The 19,728-nt window shown below is 47.7% G+C and overlaps 2 protein-coding genes across 5 annotated transcripts; one reads left to right on the top strand and one right to left on the bottom strand.

The window, feature by feature from the left end:
- The first annotated feature begins 2,847 nt into the window (after positions 1-2,847).
- On the top strand, positions 2,848-6,647 carry LOC309703521 (E3 ubiquitin-protein ligase TRIM21-like). Its single transcript, XM_082528420.1, has 2 exons — positions 2,848-3,136; positions 4,706-6,647. Exon 2 carries the CDS (start codon positions 4,715-4,717, stop codon positions 6,410-6,412), a length of 1,698 nt encoding a protein of 565 aa, XP_082384546.1. The 5' UTR covers positions 2,848-3,136; positions 4,706-4,714; the 3' UTR covers positions 6,413-6,647.
- Positions 3,430-19,501, bottom strand: LOC309703466 (CST complex subunit CTC1-like). Of its 4 annotated transcripts, XM_082528298.1 has the most exons (25): positions 19,160-19,471; positions 18,842-18,926; positions 18,363-18,462; positions 18,065-18,287; positions 16,845-17,074; positions 16,641-16,770; positions 16,275-16,571; positions 16,072-16,194; positions 15,756-15,985; positions 15,491-15,635; positions 15,215-15,417; positions 14,973-15,142; positions 14,780-14,894; positions 14,229-14,634; positions 14,044-14,133; positions 13,582-13,719; positions 12,515-12,561; positions 12,289-12,374; positions 11,982-12,117; positions 11,638-11,706; positions 11,402-11,564; positions 11,144-11,199; positions 10,881-11,037; positions 10,053-10,173; positions 9,306-9,982 (listed from the first exon to the last, which is right to left on the bottom strand). In XM_082528298.1, the coding sequence occupies exons 1-25, from the start codon at positions 19,343-19,345 to the stop codon at positions 9,891-9,893; spliced, it is 3,798 nt and encodes a 1,265-aa protein (XP_082384424.1). In that variant the 5' UTR covers positions 19,346-19,471; the 3' UTR covers positions 9,306-9,890. The 4 variants fall into 4 exon arrangements, with proteins under 4 accessions (XP_082384425.1, XP_082384423.1, XP_082384424.1 ...); XM_082528299.1 differs by lacking the exons at positions 9,306-9,982; positions 10,053-10,173 and adding an exon at positions 3,430-4,036 and having other exon boundaries at positions 14,804-14,894; positions 19,160-19,501; XM_082528297.1 differs by lacking the exons at positions 9,306-9,982; positions 10,053-10,173 and adding an exon at positions 3,430-4,036 and having other exon boundaries at positions 19,160-19,472.
- Between the last annotated feature and the right edge of the window lie 227 nt (positions 19,502-19,728).

Here is a 19,728-nt window from a genome sequence, read left to right as displayed (position 1 = left end):
AACAGCCGTGTTGGGGGGATGTGGGGTCTTTGAGGATGGAGGCAGCTCTCCTCTGGACTCTGCGATGGTGGATGCAGAGGGCAGCGGGGTCCTGATCATCTTCTCTGCAGGCGTTTGGTCCATAGCAGTAGTGCTGCCGTACCATGCAGTGATGCAGCTGGTCAGTGTGCTCTCCACAGTGCAGCTGTAGAAGCTGCTGAGGATCTTGGGAATGAGTTTGTGAGGGACGACTGTATTGAAGGCGGAGCTATAATCAACAAAAAGCACCCTGAGGTCTTTGTTTTCCAGGTGGGAGAGGGAGTAGTGAGGGGCAGCAGCGATGGCGTCTGACGTGGACCTATTGGGCCGGTAGGCAGACTGCAGGGGGTCCAGAGTGTCTGGGATGTTGCTCTGGATGTAGGCCAGCACCGCTCTCTCAAAGCACTTTGCAATGATGGGAGTCAGTGCGACTGGTCTGCAGGCGTTTAGTGGCTGGGCTTTTCTTGGGGAGGGGCATGATGGTCGTGGTCTTGAAGCATGTGGGGATAGTGCTCTGTGTGGGAGTCAAATTGTTAAATGTTGTCATTGTGTTACTTAAGTTTGTAAGTCTTGGTTCAAGCAGCCTGATCAAAGACGTTCCTTTGTCTCTGACCACCTCTCCAGCCAGTTTGTTGGTGGGGAGGCTGCAGTGTTTTGTTATAGGCACATCTATGTGAGGGCTCTGTTTGCTGCTTAGTAAGCTTCCTGCTTTATCATCCTTTGTGGGCAGGAGGTCACACAAACGCACCCCAAACACACACACACACACATAGGGCCTTATGTTTGTTGACCATAGGGGGTTTTACAATGGGTGGTGCTTGTGTGTACTGTAACTGTGTTCAGTAAAAGGTCGTCTGTGGGTGGATTCAGTGCTTTCCTGACACACCGAGCGGTCCTCCCTTGCTAGCAAGTAAAAGCTGTTCATCTTGTTTCCGTTAACAGGAACAAGTTTGTAAACCAGCGGGGCCTGTGGAAGCACAGACACAACACTCTGGCTGAGGAAAGGTTGAAGATGGAGGTGAGAACGTGGACTAACTCTGAATGCAGAGCTGGTTTGGAGCTGTGGAGACTTACTGAGGAGTAAAGTGGACATGAAGGAGTCACAGAGGGAGGAGGAGGTGAACAGTGATGTTTGTTAGACAGGATCAGACTGAAGAGGGAACATAAGAAGAGTTTCATGCTGGATTTGAACAGGACAGGAAGATAAGCTCCGCCCAGCAGCTGAGTCCTCTCTGCTCACACTGGTGTTGGACTGCAACATCAGGGAGTCTGCTTCCACATCTGGTTTCCACAGCTGGAGGAAGCTGTCCCACGAGCACGCCTACGCCCCTCTGTCATTACTGAAGTAGTGATGGTGTTTAATCAGTGTGAGACTGTTTCACTGGTCCAAGCAGAGATTTACATAAATGAGCTTTTATGAGTTCTTATATTATCTGATCAGGCCGTTTGCTCCTGTTAAAGAGAAATGTGCATCGAACGTTGTGGGTATTCATGAGTCTAACAGTTTAAACCTGTGTGTGACGTTGTGTCCTTGAACGGCCCTGACAGACGGCTGTAGTCCATAATATTAATGTTTCCTGCTGACTGAAATAAGCAGCTGAGCTCTGTGAGGGCAGAGCTGCTGCTAACAGGTGAGTCTGTTACCTGGACTGGACTGAGTGAGCTGCTGTGTCACAGCTTTATCAGTGACACACTCAGCATGTGTGTGTGTGATATGTCATAGTTCTTGAAACACACATGAAAATATATTAAAGGTTGAATCTTTGTTCTTTTGGTTTGTGGAACAAAAATCAGCAACGAAGAAACGCGAGTGTAAAAAAAAAAAAGCTGTAGTGCCTTTCACTGTGCAACACTTTTGTTAATATCCAACGGTGCAAAAGACTCACAATACTTGAAATGTGCAATTCCCTTGTATTCTTATTTACTCTATTCTTATTTACTGTATTTATACATGTGTATATATGGTATATTTCAGCTCACATTCTCTAACTTCTGTCGGTGCTGTGCTATTAGAACCCACCCGAGGGATTAATAAAGTTTTATCTAATCTAATCTAAAAACTTGGTGTAGAAGTGCAACAAATGTAAGCCGGCTCATCTGATGCTGTGAAGCTTGAAAAGGATTTGCGCACCTACATCATTATTTACGGTTTAAATTGTGCTGCCTTCAGGTGCACCTGGTAAATTCAGGAATCTCTACTCCAAACCACAGCAGGTTGTTTTAGAGGCTTTTCTGGGTTAATGTTGGTTTGTTGGCAGAAACATGTCTGTGATCGCTGTGTTGTTCTTTTTGATGCAGGATTTCATGTAACTCGGTGCTAAAATCATAACAATGAAGTTGAACAGTTCTAGTGCTCATGTGTTAGCTAGCATGCGTCAGCTAGCATGCAGCCTGTTTCAGTTGCTCCTGCTTTTACTCTTTACTCTAATTTTTTCTTACTTATTTCTTTGTCCTTTACTGAGTGTGTTCATCTGTTTAAAAGCTTTCTTTTCAAACATGTGGATGGAGAGAGTTTTTGTTCTGCTGTTGCTTTCACTGAGGAATGGGAGCGCAGCACAGCAGCTACACACCAGAGATCAGCTGAGCCGCCTGATGCTGCTGTTGCAGATTAACTGGTGTCTCAGATTAACTGGAGACGGTCAAACAGATGTGTGACAGACTTTAAGGAGCTGCTGCCAACAAACCAGCAAATAAACACTGAATATTTCATGTGTGACATTTGTGAGGTGGCCTTAAACACAGTCCGTCAGTCTTTTTGCTCTTGAACAGTGAAATATTAAAAACTGTCTGGAGTTTATTTGGTGATGTTCTCGTCCACGAGGCGAAAAAGGAAATCCAGGTGAGTTTCTCCTGATCACCTGAGGCCGTCATTACTGTGTGAACCCACACACCACTCCTCACTCCTCCCACCCGCTGCACACAGTCACTGAGTACAGACCGGCTGATTCCTGTAAAGGGAGAGGCAGGAAGAGGCGGAGCAACACCTGAAAAACAAGAAGCTCAACGTCATTTTGCAGAAGTGAAAGTGTGAGAGAGCAGCAGCAGAGCTGCAGTCGAGTCCTGTTTGTCTCTAAAAGAAGATTCACTGGAGTCCATCAGGTTCCTCTCAGCAACAGTGGTGAGTGCAGCTGATCACACTTCCTGCTTCTACACAAATCTTCACTCTGTTCACTTCATCAGGACTCATCACAGTCACACTGGATCCATAGAAAGCTGCTCATGTAACCACAGATCCACTGTAGGAGCATCGAGCTGCTGCTTCAGTCTCACTGTGGCTCTGCTCAGGACTGTGGACTCAGGCTGTGCTCTGGACTTCAGACTGACTCCACACTTCCTGGTTATTCATCACTTCCTGTTCCTCTTAGATTGATTCTGGATCTGATTGATCATAAGGATTACAGACGTGAAAACACCTATTTATTCTTTATTGATATAAAGCCTTTGATACTGTAAACCAGCAGATTTTGGTCAGTACTTCAAAAAGTCATTCACACATTTTACAAAGATTATCTGACTTAGTGTATCCTGTAAGAGTCACAGATGATCCTCAATCATTCAGAAAACAGTCGATGCTGCACTTTATAACTTTGTGTGGAAACATGAATCTCATTATTTAGACAGATGTGTTTGAATCATCCTGATAATCAGGCTTTAAACATGTCAGAGTTCCACACATCAGCTGTGATATTCAAGCTGACCTGGATCAAACATGTCATCAGACACAAACATAGATGATGCTGTTTAATCCCAAAGCTTATTTAAACAAACTGGAGGACAGAATTCCTCCTTAAATGGGATTTTGATCAAATCCACTGATCTCGTTTTCACACACAGGCTTTATCATGGTGGCTTCTTCTCTACTAACATCAATCTTTGATTTGGACAAACAAATATGTGAAACACAAAAATAAATCAATGTTTTCTGAGGATCCAGAATAACATGAATGATGTATCCCAGCGAGTGACTGGAAAAGTTCATCTTCTTCCACATCCTGAGTTTGTGAGGATGTTCCAGTATCTGTGAGAGAAAACAGGACAGTTTTTACTGACGCACAAATGGACCAAATATACAGACACCTCTGAATAAACATGTTCTCATCAATGCCATTAAAATACTGGATCAACAGTTAATAACACATTTCTGAGGTTTGTGATTCATCGTCCTCCTCACTGTCAGCTCTACTGGAACAGTCACTGTTTAATATTAATGGCTCGTTGATCTGGACGTACAATAAGAAGTATTCAGTCACCAACAAGGTCGAAGTTTACTTCACAGTGATTGATGGAAAATATCCAACAAACTGATTTATTCAAGTATACAAATGATCTGGATGAATCTTGGACCTTCTGTAAAACAGAGAAACAATTTCACATCTTTGTAACGACTGTATTTATCTTCATCCCCAAACGTTGATCCTGTCCATCTGGACGCTGCACTGTACAGCAGACACTACGATGTTAGGTTTGTGTTTGGATGAACCAGTTTGTGTCTGAGTGTGTTGCTGGGTCTCCACCAGTTACTCTGAGAACTGAAGAAGCTTCTCTGATGAAACGTCTTCAAGAAACTCAAAGAAGTCCAGACGCTTTTCTCTCCAAGCTCCTCAGACTACTGACGCTTGTTTCTCTCTTTGTAAAATGAAATTTAAAGTGAATTTTGAATCAAATGTTTCTCTTCTTTCTCCCTCAGAGTGCAGACATGTCTGCTGCCAGCAATCTGCGATCTGAAGATCAGTTTCTGTGCTCCATCTGTCTGGATGTGTTCACTGATCCAGTCTCTACACCATGTGGACACAACTTCTGCAAAACCTGCATCAGTCAGCACTGGGACATGAGTCAGAGCTGTCAGTGTCCCATGTGTAAAGAGACTTTCTACACTCGACCTCAGCTGAGGGTCAACACCTTCATCTCTGAGATGGTTGCTCAGTTCAGACGTGAAGCTCAGCAGAAAGCCAGCAGCAGCAGCTCAGAGCAACAAGCTGCCAAACCAGGAGAAGTTCCCTGTGACGTCTGCACTGGAACCAGACTGAAGGCCCTGAAGTCCTGCCTGGTGTGTCAGACCTCCTACTGTCAGACTCACCTGGAGCCTCATCTGACACTGAAAGGTCTGAAAAGACATCAGCTGGTTGATGCTGTGGAGAACCTGGAAGGCAGGATGTGCATGAAGCACGATAACCTTCTGCAGCTGTTCTGTAAGACCGACCAGACATGTGTCTGCATGCTCTGCCCTGTTTTAGACCACAAGAACCACGAGTTTGTTCCTCTGAGAGAAGAATATGAAGGAAAGAAGGCAGAGCTGGAGAAGACAGAGGCTGAGATTCAGCAGATGATCCAGAAGAGACGACTGAAGATTCAGGAGATCACAGAGTCGGTGAAGATGAGTAAAGATGCTGCAGACAGACAGAAAGCAGAAGGTGTTCAGGTCCTCACGGCTCTGATGGAGTCTGTTGAGAGACGTCTGAAGGAGCTCATGAAGGAGATCGAAGACAAACAGGAAGCTACAGAGAAACAGGCTGAAGGTCTCATCAAAGATCTGGAACAGGAAATCTCTGAGCTGATGGAGAGAAGCTCTGAGGTGGAGCAGCTCTCACGCTCTGAAGACCACCTCCACCTCCTCCAAAGCTTCTCCTCCCTGAAAGCTGCTCCACCCAGCAAGGACTGGACAGAGGTCAGAGTTCATCCACCATCATATGAGGGGACTGTGGGGAGAGCTGTGGCTCAGCTGGAGGAGACAGTCTGGAAACCCATGAAGAAGAAGCTGTTTGAGGCTGAGCTGCAGAGGGTGCAGCAGGATGAGGTGGATGTGACTCTGGATCCTGATACAGCTCATCCTTATCTCATCCTGTCTGATGATGGAAAACAAGTTTATGATAGTGATGTGAGGAAGAATCTTCCAAACAACCCAGAGAGATTTTCTCTGTGTGTTAATGTTTTAGGAGAGCAGAGTTTCTCTTCAGGCAGATTTTACTTTGAGGTTCAGGTTAAAGGAAAGACTGACTGGGATTTAGGAGTGGCCACAGAGTCGATCAACAGGAAGGGAATAATCACAGCGAGTCCTCAGGATGGTTTCTGGACTGTGATGCTGAGAAATGGAAATGAGTACAAAGCTCTTGCTGGTCCTCCAGTCCGTCTCTGTCTCCATCCTGGTCCTGAGAAGGTGGGGGTGTTTGTGGATTATGAGGAGGGTCTGGTCTCCTTTTATGATGTAGGTGCTGCAGCTCTGATCTACTCCTTTACTGGCTGCTCCTTCACTCACAAACTCCACCCATACTTCAGTCCCTGTAACAATGATGGAGGTAAAAACTCTGCACCTCTGATCATCTGTCCTGTCAATAACATTAATCTATCCCCGATTTCATTGGAAGAATCGCTTGATTTCTATTCTGATTCTGATTGAAGGGAACAAATGAACATATTGAGTGTAAATCCTCTACAGTCTCCATGTTTCTATAGAATCTGATCATCAGGACTCTGATTCACACTTTGATTCTCATGGAGTTTGATTTGAACAGAAGAAAAGTTGAATCAGGAAATGTTCCCACTGATGGAGACTCGAGCTGAAGAGCAAATATCAGAGAACAAATGTCCAAAAGCTTCATTTCCAATAAAGTTTGTTCAATGCTTTGAGTGAATCCAGACTCATGTGTGGCTGTTATACGGAGCATCAGAGTCCAGCTGAGTTATGTTGGATACAAACTGCTTATTTTGGCTCTGTGAGGAGTTTTGTTCACTGAAAACTGATGAGACGGATAATATTCAAAGAACTCTGTAGAGATTCATGCATCCATGTTCTCCACCTGCAGGTGTGGAGGAGAAAGGTGGAGCACAGACTGCTGCATCCTTCCAGTCACATCATTTTGATGATTATATTTGCATGTTGTGATGATTTGGGTTAAAGACAAACAGAGTTGAACGGCTGCAGTCACAGCATGAAGACGATGCTGAAGCTGAGCTGTCAGTGAACATGTTTCACTGTGATTTGATTTGAAGAATAGAAAGTGTGTGTGGCTGCTGACAGCTGCAGTCTCTGCTAGTCTGCATAACACACACACAACTTTCCCCCTGAGGCAACGATGCAGCAACAACACAACAGCTGCAGACACACACACGATTGTGCGCTCCCTTTCAGTCTGAACTCTCAAACACACAAACAAACTCTATCAATGTCGTACTGTTAAAGAACTCCTCCTTCTTCAGTAACAATGATTTGAGGTCTCTACCAGTGTCTCTTGTTTTGACCTTTGACCTCTTTATTCCTTATAACAAATAAACCCTTTTATCTGATATTTTCACCTTATTGATTGATTATATATATCTATTATATTTTCTCACCTTATTTTGACCTTTGACCTATGTCCTTGTTAGCCTTGATCTTCCTTCATCAAACGTGAAATTTCTTTCACCTTTGAACTTAAAGCTTAAATCAAACCTTTGTTAAAAAGCTTCTTACCAACTTGTAATTCCAACTCTCTGCATTAAACACGTATCTTATCATATAAACACTGGATCACTGAGAGAACTTTAGGCAGAACCAAATGAAGCAGCTGACCTCGTCAAACTCACAGCGACAGTAACTGACAGTGAATTATTTTAATCTTCTTCATTGTATTTGTTAGAAACATTTATTTTCCTTTAATTGGACTTTGGTTAAGTTCAATCCGATGTATTAACCGACCTTTGAGGTGAAGTGCAGCTGCGAAGAACGCTACGGCAGGCAATGAGGTGCGTTTAATGTCGCTCTGTTAATTTGAGCGTCCATAAATTGAATGTCTTATTTTTTCTTACTTTATTATTGCTCACTTATTGGAGAATTTGGCCATTTAATCAAGATAGATTTTATGTTGTTGGTGGTAAAGATCTGGATGGATGTTTTATTTTATTCTGTGTTTCTATTTTTCAGTTTTACTTTTCAAGACTTGGTGAATTGCCTTTTTCTACTTTTTGTTTAGTTAAAATTAGCAGCAGTGAGAAGTGTTGTTGTCGGTCTTGAATATATTTGATGTAGCCCATACTGTTAAGGTGAGTGTCATGTTTTTAGTTGTTAGTCTGATGAAGAATCTTTTATTTTTCTCCAAAAGTTGATTGTGTTTATCTGGACATAGTGTTTTTCAGGTCCAGCTGAATGCAGGTTTCCCCAGTCTTATACGTTGTGACAGCCACTATGGTGTGGTGTCCCTTTAAGACACCCAAGTCGAGGGTTGATGGTGTCATCAGTTTGTGCCGCTGCTCTCTCTCTGGGATTATGAGGACACGTGCCTGCACGCTTCTGCTTAACGAGGGACGGATTTACGTTTTCTTCTTGTTTTGTTTGCAACGCTTGGGTTGTATGAACGCTGGGCGTTATGTTGTTGAGCCGCAGCCGTTCAGCCGGGCTTTTATATGGTTGTTGAAGAAGGCGTATTAAAGAACCACCGTGGATTACCGATACCAGCGTGGGTGTGTGTTCTTCCGACTAGCCTGCTAGGTGTTTTGCCGCCTCCTCTCAACCACGCAACACAACCCAACGTTCCAACGTGTCAGGAGCATCAGCACAGCTGAAATGCATTTTTTCTAAGCACCGCGTCTCTGTGGCTTTTAAACCCCAAAACACGCTACAACAAAAATGGGTCCACCCCAAGGATGGGGTCCCCCGGTGTAGTTTCCACTGTGAGAGACTGTGGGCTTCCTCAGAGTGAGGCTGAGAGCGGCAGGCCCAGCTGGAGTCTGACCTGTGGCCCTTCAGATAAAGCTGAAAAAGGCCAATATATGATATTAAATATAAAATATAATTAAAAAACAACATCAGAATGAACAACGAGCTGCTGTTAAGAACTCCCGACGTCCATCCAAGGCCCGATTGGTTTCTGTTTCCATGACAACAACAACCGTATGTGGAAAAGACCAAAAACTGAAGCGGTGAAAAAGTTTTGTTGCAGATTAACTATTAACTTTATGTTATTCATTGTCAGCTCGTGCCATCATTAAAGCATGTTAGAACACACATGTAGGATTTCACGAATCATCGCTCCTACATTTAATCGTATCCATAACAACTGTGTGTACGTGTTCGCTTTGAAAACATCACATTCTTTATGTTGGTTGGTTTAGACGAGTGATCTCCAGGATGAATGAGGGCAGAGGCCCGTTTCATGGAGACTGTTTAAGTGTAAACCTGGATTAAAAGCCACATTTGAACACCTTCATCAGAGGCTGTGACCATGTTGAAGGACTGATGCTGACGTGCTCTGACACTCATTAGCATAGAAAACAAAGTGGTGAAAGCACAGAGCCCTGAGGAGCTCCACTGGACGGTCTGTTCACAGAACATTTAATTATTTCACTTTTATTTACATGCAAAACAGCCTCAGAGAGAACAGCTGTTTCAGAGCTGCCAGCTTTATTGGAAAGATGAACTGAAATCCTAAAATAGTCCAATTTATGACAAACTGACACGGTGAAATGTTGCAGGATTAAAATGTGTCGATGGATGAACTCTTTCAGTATAAGATGCAATAATACAAAACACATGAAGGTGAGGAGGAATTCATTTTAAAGTAAGTGTGATTTAAAGAGGACTGATTCTTTCCTGGTCAGGCTGAAGCTTTCACCGTCTGACCTCTGTAAACAAACCGAAACACGTTCAGTGTTTAGTTTTACCAATTAGGTTTCATGAATCACCATCTGAGAACGTCTCCGATGTGGGCGCCACTCACAGGGATCACTTCCTGTAGAAGGGTCACATGACCTGTTAAACCCAGAGAGCTTCGTGTGACCTCTGACCCTGATCACCAGCGTCAGGGTCAGTGAAGGTGAGATACCATGTGACAGGAGGAACAATAAAGTTTTATTTGTACGAACACGTAGAACAGATGAAGTCAGAACGAAGCAGGTGGAGCTCAGTCAGGGTGGAGGTGCAGACAGGTGAGCTGAAGGGGAGGAGCCAGTCTGGTCAGGAACTCTCTGTCTCCTCGAGTGAACCTCCTCACCTCTGAAACACACACACACACTCTGAAGGTTGCAGTCAGGGTGGTGAGGGTGGTGTGTGAGGGTGGGGTTACCTTCTGGTCTCTGGTTGGTGCGTTTCCTGCAGGTGAGGCTGAGCGGCCGAATCATGACATCGCTGCTGCACAGACACAACAGGAAGTGGAGGAGGAAGTCGTCAGCGTCCCCGTCACACACCTGAGACAGACACAGAGGTTATGTCTCTGCAGACTCACGGCTCGGCCCTGTGGAAACGTCCTGCAGGACGCCTGTTTCTCTCTGTGGTGGCCCCCCCACAGCGTCCCCACCGTGCTTCACTGTGTGGACGCTGTTCTTTGGGTTGCAGCTGCATCTTCTTCTCGTTTCACCTCCTCTGACCACAGGACGTTTCAGTCTGCAGGGTCTTTTAACACAGCTCCACCTGTGGGTGGAGGGGCCCTGTGGGTTCTCCTGGTGTGACCCGAGTCCTAAATGCCTCTCGCTGTCCTGCCCCTCCCCTGTGGTCTCCACCCTCCATGTGGGAGGTGTGGCATTCACAGTCAGCCCTGATTACCCTCAGAACTACACCACCTGCTGCTTCATCAGGTCGAGTGGGTGGAGTCAGGGGCACGACCTGAGTCTCGCTGAAACACACGGCTGTAAGGCCCCTCCCTCCTGTTCACGTGAGCCCAGCGTGGGTCCGTCACACCTACAGACTTTTAAAGGTGGAAGTGGCCACGCCCCTAAACCAGTTCAGCAGTAAGGTGTGAGCAGACGGAGCTGTTACCAGGATGCAAACAGGATGTGCCCTTTCACAGTTAAAGCCTCATCTTAAATTTTAAAGACAAAATAAAGTTTAAAGACGACGATGAGCACGTGACTCACCTGTGGCAGGTAAACATATACACCTGACAGGTGCTACTGACCTGGCTCTGCCCACGAGGGAAGACTCTGATGTGACCTCTGACCCTGAGAGCTCTCTGAAGCCCCTCCCACTGAGCATCAGCCAATCCCAGCAGAGCACGAACCAGAGCAGCTGAGAACCAGACGTGAGCCTCACCTGTCCCGTCATCGATCACCAGCCTGATCGAAGAGCAGAGCCACATGGTTTGATCATGTGACTGTCACCTGACTCATCCAGGTGATTAACACGTATCAGCAGGTGAGCTCAACAGGAAGCTGCTCTTACTTTGCTTTGGACTGAAACACTGACGAGGTCGAGTGACACTGAGAGCTGCTGCAGCCCTGAGAGAGAGAGAGCAACAGGTAAACACACACACCTGAAATCGTGAGCAGTTTCCTCCAAAACGACACTTTACTTACTGCACCAACACTAACACACCACCAACACGCTAACAACACATGAAGCACTCTGAGTACTTTCACTGCACCCGAGAAACTGACACTAAACACATCCTGTACACACTGTGTGTATTTTATGCAGTACCTGTGTGTACACGCTGCCACACAGCGAGCAGCTCCACTGCAGTTGCAGGAACAGGAAACACACCACGTGACCTTTGACCCGTCCCACAGCGCACCTCTGCTTGCTGCTCAGAGCCCACTCACCCAGGTGCATGATGGGAGCAGGAGGAGGAGGCTGGGCCGAGCTGATAGAAACCAAACAAACAAATAAACAACAGCACGACAAACACGTGAACCAGACTTTACCTGTAAACTTACCTGGTGTCTCCCAGGGAGACCACAGTTATGGAGCTGACAGGTAAGTACGTGCAGTACACACTTCCTGTCCTGAAACACACACACAGGTAAACCGCACAGGTACGTAACCATGGGCGTGACTTTGTATTGAACATTGGGGGGTCAAGATCTCCGTCTAAATAAATAAATCTGGGTACATCCCAGATGATCAAACAACTATTTTGCTGGTAACACCTGAGACCAGTAAAGAAAACCAGCAGCCTATTGATGCAAGATGATCCAGAACTTTATTGGGGCTGACATTGTTGGAAATGAGTCCAAATAAAGAGTCCAAACTTTTATAAGCCTGTCTATGTGTGTCTCACCTGGACAGCCTCCTCTGGAAACCAGACAACAGCAGAGTGTTACCCGGCAACAGGCCAGCAGGGTAGGGGGTGTGACTTAAGTCCAGGTACACCTGCAGACTCCTCCCAGCTTGGTCACAAAGAGTGAGACGCACACCTGCACACACACATTCAGCTAACAGTCAGACCTGAGACTCAGACCTGAAGCACTGATGCCTGCAGTTCCTCTAGTGTCCAGCAGAGGCAGCAGTGAGTCGCCTCCATAGACCCCCATGTTACAACTTCACAGCAGAAAAGCCTGATACACAAACCACCTGTGTGTTTGTACCTGAGTGTGTGTGTCCAGAGTGGGCGGTCCTGTTGTTCACACTGATCCTTTCAGACACCACACCCTGAAAACACACCAGCTCTGAGCTGAAACACACACACACACACACACACACACACACACACACACACACACACACACACACCAGTAAGAGTTTAAAGCAGGCTGCAGCTGCAGTTCCTCGGATGGCCACAGGGGGCGACTCAGTGAGGGACGAGCAGTTTACCTGCAGTCTAAGACCTCTGAGACGGACAAGACTGTGGGTGGGACGGCCTGAAAACACAGAGAATAGAGATGGAAAATGTGACGTCCTTCAGGGGTAAAACCGCAAAGGATTGTGGGAACGAGTGGCAAGCGGTACTAGCGCACGCAGGCTTTCACACGAAAACAGTCACACAGTAATAAAAAGAAACACAAAAATGGCAAGAAGCTGCTGTATTATTAACTGTGTTGTATTATTAAGTCTTCTGTTGTAGTTATTACGTAATTTATCACAACATGATTGTTGATGTAGGTTACAAATAAGTCTTATATTGATTTGAATTGAATTCGTTGCTATGCTGCTTTGTTCACTGTGGCTTTGCGGGCTAATCTTTGTTGTGTTTTGTAGGAAAACCAGAAACAAAATGCAGGAATGTGATCCAGACTGGCCCCTCTATCAGCCTGGGTCATACCGAGTTTAAAGCTGCTACCACAGAGAGATCTGATTGGTTAAGAGAGAGAGCGAGATCGAAACAGCCACGAAACGTCCGCATATATGTGCCCAAGGGTTGTACTGAAGCAAGCAAGTGATGAATAACTGTTTTCCAGTTTGTTGTTAGCAAAGTTTTTTTTCTTTGCATTGTTGATTTGTTTTTCAGGAAGGAGCTAATAATGATGGATTTTTACAATGTTGCCTCTTTCTTGTAAGATTCTATAATAGAATGAAACAATGATGCCAGTTATAAATAAAGACAATAAATTGAATGAATTACGAAACACTCATTTTATTTATATTAGATCTGAAAATGTTGTGTAACACTACAACCTGAAACGACAAATAGATTGTGTTGGCCTGTACAGGAGATAAAATATTTAACAACAGCTAAATAAACGGTAAATGGCCTGTATTTGTATTCTTTACTTAGTCCCGAAGGACCCCAAAGTGCTGGAAATGCTAGCGCTTAATGCAGTGTTTTGATTTTGTTGCCACTTGTACCCACAATGCAATGCGTGAAAGTCACATGGTCTGTCAATCTCTAAAAAAAAAGTTTAAGGGTCCTGGAGGAAGACGGGGAGCAAACCGAGTGTTACCTGTCTGCAGGTGGGCAGCAGCAGTGGGCGTGTCAGAGTGTGGAATCTCCAACCACGTCTGACTTGTAGGGTCGACTCAGCGTGGAGATCCACCCCACTGCACTCAGAAACTCCACAGCCAATCAGAACACTGGGATCCTGATTGACAGACACATGGGCCAATCAGCTGCAAGGATTCAGGTCAGATCAACTCCCCACAAACAGGAATGGTGGGAGTCATCTGCATAGCAGTAAAAATGTAAGCTGTGTTTTGATGATGCTGCCTAAGGGAAGCATGTATAATGTAAACAGAACTGGTCCAAGCATTGAACCCTGTGGAACTCCATAATTAACCTCAGTGTGTGAACAACTACAGTTAAAGCTGAAAAACGTGTTCATGTGTACTAATATCAGAGAGCAGAGACCGATGAGGCCAACCTCTGGCCACGCCCCTTAGTGACATCATCAAAGCTGGGTTGATACCTGAGTGTTAGCGGCGATGAGTCTGTAGAAACATCCAGGCTGGAGGACAGGAAACCACCGCGTACACACACCTGAGAACACCAGCACCACCTGCACGCACACACACACACACACACACACACACACACACATGTAACTGTGTATCCAGGTGAGCTCAGGTAAACACACACAGGTGCGTCTCTCACCTTTCTCTCCTGCTTTTGTTCACTTTCTTTCTCTGTCATTGGCTCATTCTTTGGGTCCCGCCTCCAGCTGACCACTGGACCAATCACAGCAGCTTTCACTGAGAAGCACAGTCTCAGCCCTGCCTCCTGATCCTCTGCCTCCGCCCCTGTATTCCTCCAGGACACACCCTCCTTCTGCTCCACCCTGATCACCATGGAGACACAGGGCCAGGGGTTGCCGGAGTCGGCTTCTTCTTCTTCTCTTCTCCTCCTCTTACTCCCAGCAGTCTCTTCTTCTTCTTCTACTGTCTGCTTCCTGGCAGTGACATCCCCTCCTGGCTCCTCCCCCTTGTGTCTCAGGTGTGTCTCCATGGCAACAGATGGACTCAGGATGTGCAGGTGGTCCAGAGAGAACTGCAGGTAAACCCTGTGAATTGAACCCAGCTTTATTTAACTCATAATGTTTACAACCAGGAAGGAAGCTCACACCCTGAACCAATCAGACGCCCTCCTACATCACAGAATGGACCAATGAGCAGTCAGCATGCTGCAGGTTGTGTGTGTGTGTGTACCTGCAGTGTTTGTGTGTGATGAACCTGTCCTGGTCCAGGTGTTGGTAGGAGGGGAAATCTGATTGGAGGAATCTCTCTGTCACCATGGTGAACTGCACCACACCCACCAGACAACCTGCAGCACACACACACACACACATTAAAGAATAAAGCTGTGTGTCACTGTGTGTGTGTCTGTGTGCGTGCATTGTACCGATCCAGGCGCTGTTAAAGACCGCCCTCTGCGCTCCCTCCTCCTCCTCGCTGCTCTCCGTCAGCACGCAGGCTGCAGCTCCCGCGGCGTCTCTGAGCTGCATCGAGTGTTTGAACTCAGACGTCTGTGACGGCAGCTCCAGCACGCCGACCAGCAGCAGGGGGCGCTGCCTGACACACAAACCGGCAAAAACCATTGGTACGTAATCACATGACTTCATGTGGGAGCTGCTGTCACCTTACCTGACAGCGTCTCCACCCCGAGGCTCGGAGGACAGAGTCCTGCAAGACCAGGACAGGAACCCGTTGATCTGGGCGGAGGTTAGGTTGGAGCCATCAGGGGGCAGCAGAGAGCTCAGAGGGGCCGAAGACCAGCAGCCAGTCTGCAGGGACTCCAGGAGCTCCGACACACCGAGGTACTGCCGGACCGCCGAGGACACGCTGTACTGCAGGGACACAGAGCACACTGAGCATGCTCCACACTCACCTGTAAGGAAGACAGGTGAGAGTGGGACCTACCTGCGTCACAGGACAGGTGTGAGGCTCGTCCAGCATCTCAGCGTAGATGTCTCTGCGTCCTCGTCCTCCAGCTCTGCTCAGAGTCTCCATCACCCTCCAGGACAGCAAGCACACACACTGCTGCCTCCACACACCTTGGACCAGACTGAGGACCAAGACCAGAACCAGGACCAGGAAACAAGCCAGAGCCAGCGGAGGACAGGAGGACAAAGGTTAGGCTCTGCTGTCTCTGACTGTGGACAGGTGGTGGTGGGTGGAGCCTCACCTGTGTGCCAGCTGCGAGCTTAGGTGACAGGTCCACAGGTAATCGGACACATCTGTGTTTCTCTGCAGCAGTAACCGTGGTAACGCCCCATCTCCCGGGCAGCGGTTGTCGGGTGGCGAGCCTCCCGCCCTGCTGAAGGCCGTCACCCTCAGGCTGGAGCGCAGGCAGGTGCAAAGCATGCTGGGAGGGAAGTCCGGGCAGGGCCGGTACAGGAAGTGGGCGTGATGCAACTGCAGGAGGAGGAACCATCAAACTTTATTAGTCGTGGCTGCCACGAACACAAACGGGCATGATGATGTCACATCATGTGACTCACCTCCACTCTGTCTCCCGCCCTCAGCTTCCTCTTCGCCGCCGGCTGATAGGCCACGCACAGACCCACCTTCCCATCCAGCACGTAGAGCCCCGCCCCCTCACTCACAACTTCAGTCACCGTGCCCTATCACAGCAGAGGAGGCTTAGTAATCAGCACACAGGTACAAACCTGTGGTAGCCAATCAGAGCTCAGAGCGCTCTCACCTGGTAGCTGATGACTTTGGATTGCTTTATCCTCACAGCTGATTGGTCCAGCTCCACCTCCTCATGCTCCGCCTCCTCACAGTCGTCCTCAGCAGGCTGTGACAGCAGGGACTCAGAGTGTGTGTGTTCCTGTGTGTGTTCCTGTGTGTGCGTGTAGTCGGCGTGCAGCTCGGAGCGCTTCGTCACACACAGGATGTTGTTTCCTCTCCAGCCTCGTAGCGCACACACACGTAGAGCTGTCACACACACGCTCTGCCCGACACACACACGCTGGATCCAGCTGAGCCGGCTGCTGTCCTGCACACACACACACACACTGAGCTTCATCGTCCCTCCTCACCATCATCATCCTCAGAGAGCTGGTACCTGTACGAGCACGGGCAGCGAGCGCGACTCATCCGTCAGCGTGAAGCAAAAGAAGGTCGTTCCTGCCACGGCCAGCAGAGGGCAGACTGAGCCCACCTCTCCGAACACGCTCAGCCGCTGACCTTTGACCCTGGAGCACACACACACATCTGTCACACACACTGCTCAGAAACTCCGCTGCAGTTCAGAGGTCATGTGACCCACCTGTGCCTCAGCAGCCTGCCGGCCTCTCCGACTCCCACCGCTCCGCTTAGCTCCACCCTTCCAGGAGCAGCAGCCAATCCCTGCTCAGCACCAGGACACAACAGGACAGGGGAGCCAATCAGCTCCAAGAAGCCTGCGGCCTCTTCCTGGCCCGATGCATTGTGGGGGATGTAGTTCCAGTGAGGGAGGAAAACGGGACGATCGAGCCACCGGGGCGAGAGAGACAGGCACTGGATGAGGGAGAGAGAGAGACGCGGGTGAGAGAGAGGCGGAGTGTGTCCTGGGTGGATGCTGGAAGCCTGTACTGATGATGACAGCTTCATCAGCTCTGATCTGCAGTGATGCCGTTTGTTTTATAGCTGCAGTAGATCAGATTAGATTAGATCAGATCAGATTAGATTAGATTAGATTAGATCAGATCAGATTAGATTAGATTAGATTAGATTAGATCAGATTAGATCAGATGAAACTTTATTGATCCCTCGGCTGCGTTCCTCCAGGAAATTCGGTTTCCAACAGCCCAGCACCGACAGAAGTTACAGAAGGTGAGCAGAAATATACACATATACAAATACAGAGTATAGAAAAGGGAAGAATAGAATAAATAGCAATAAGAACACAAGAGAACTGCACATTTCAAGTACTGTGAGTCATTAATCCGTGCGGTGATGCTAGGACCACACTGAGCCTGCTGCAGCTGTCTGACTGTAATCTGTCAGGTTACTGCAGGTGATGCTATCTGTATACTTTATGTGAGGAGGAGGCTCCACATCTTTATAAAGCTCTGCTGTCATCACGTCTGTGCCAGCACAGTTACTCACTTGCTGACAGACTCTGTCTTTACATCCTTACTTATCGATCAGCTAAGTGAATCCATATAAACACAGCTCACATTTAACAAGTCCTGATGTTTCTGATTTACAGAAATGAAAGTCAGCTGTTGAGCTTGTTTGCTTGTTTCATGCTGATGTAAACATCAGCAGAGAAGCGTGTGATGACCAGACTCTATCAGCACTTGTGTCCCTGCACAGAGAATGAGCTGAATTAAAGAGGAATTCGATTTCATTCACGTTGCACATGAACACCTGCAGTTTGTTGTGACCTCGTTACCATCAGTTCTGACCAGATCCGGTTTAGTGACGCTGCTGTGAAGAAGTTCCTGAGAACTAACCAGCTGATGGACCATGGGTTAAGGTTAGGCTCCTCCCCCTCTGACTCACCTCACACATGACGCTGCCGCTGGCGTCCGTCAGCCTGTACTCTCCGTCAGGGCCTTCTCTCAGACAGCCAATCAGCAGCAGGTTGACCCTCGGCAGCGCCCTCTGACCCGGCACGGCGAGCTCCGCCTCCCTGGCCCAGGCTCTCTGCTGATTGGTGCTCCAGGACAGGTTGCTGACGCAGGCCAGGTGCTGCTGGGAGACGAGCTGGGAGACGGACAGCAGCCTGCGGACAGACGGGAGGACAGCGGTAAGGCCAGGTCACGTGACCTGCGACAGCGATGATGTCAGCGGGCGTTACCTGTAGCTGACAGGTAAGCTGTGGGCCACACACATCTGCTGCTGGATCGCCTGCACCGCACACATGCTCAGATCGAAGAGGCTGAGGTCACCGTGGTTACCTGGGAAAACAAAGTTTAAAGGGTAAACACAAACATAAACAACTGAAGCCCCGCCCACTGAGAACACCTGAAGTGGACACCAGAGCTGGTGTGTCAACAGGTGGGACCACCTGAGGAAGCGGCTGCTCTTCATCCTCAGACTCTTAGTCCTCCCTGTTCCTCACTGACAGTCGGTCACCTTCATGGCTCTGACCTTTGAACCACACTCACATCTACACACTGGACTGCTCTGATGACACCTGTGAGGGCAGGTGAGCCCTGCTTTCACTGTTTAAATAATGGTTTAAATAGTATTTGGTTTCATAAGTGGACATCGTCATTAAGGATTTAAAGTACAGCTGATTTATCAGCCAGCTGTTTCAAACAAACAGGAACTCACCTGTCTGCGAGGGGGCGGAGCTACACACCACAGGACTCAGGTGTTCAGAGATGGAGGTGAAGATGTTCTTTAACCACAGGGACTCCTAAAGAAACAAAGCAGCAGGTCGGAGGTCACAATAATAAATGTAGAACAGGCTCACATCCTTATATTCTCTTTTCTGTGTGGATTTCTGCTATAGAATTAGCTCGAAACAGTGATCGGCTGCTGCTCTGCCTTACGTCATGACGCAGACGGTCTACGTACGCAGGGCTGTGCGTGTACGTAGACTGTTATTTATCGCTCAGTTCGGGCAAACAGGGTCAGACTGGGACTCACCGCCTCGGTGCTGGGCTTGACCCGGTCCAGGAGCTCCTGCAGGGGGTCCATGTCTTCGCTCCGGGTGCCGGTTTCTCCCCCTGCTGACAAACTCCCGCTCACGGCTTTCAAACAGCTTCCGGTCCTCCTCCTGTTGATGTCCTCCCTCTGACCGTCGCCCCCGTGTTCCCGCCTCTTACCGTTCATAAAGCCGCCATGATGCCCTACCGTCCTACTTTGTTTACTTTTGTTCTGTATTTTAAACAAATCATCAAACTTGTTAAACTGACTAGTCTCTGCTCACGCAGGATCTCTACCGCGCATGTGCGGAACAACTTTTCCCTACCCTGCATTTCACAATAAAAGCCCTTCACGTTCACATACACTCAGTGGTCTCCTACCTCCTTTCCTAAGCACTTTTCCTTGTTAGAAACGTTGTGAGGTGGAGGAAATGTGTTTAGGAGATGTGATAAGAACTCAGGAAAGGAAACAGCTGTGTTTGAACTACAAGTCGATCACGTGACTCCAGCCCAGCGTGTTCTCAGCCTGATTAGTGCAGGTGAAGAACATGCTTTTATTATGAAGGGGTC

This window comes from Aulonocara stuartgranti (assembly GCF_965226115.1).
Source record: "Aulonocara stuartgranti genome assembly, chromosome: 3".
NCBI classification, from domain to species: domain Eukaryota; kingdom Metazoa; phylum Chordata; class Actinopteri; order Cichliformes; family Cichlidae; genus Aulonocara; species Aulonocara stuartgranti.
Note: the sequence above shows the minus strand (reverse complement) of the source record. Positions and strands in the feature narration are given on the sequence as shown.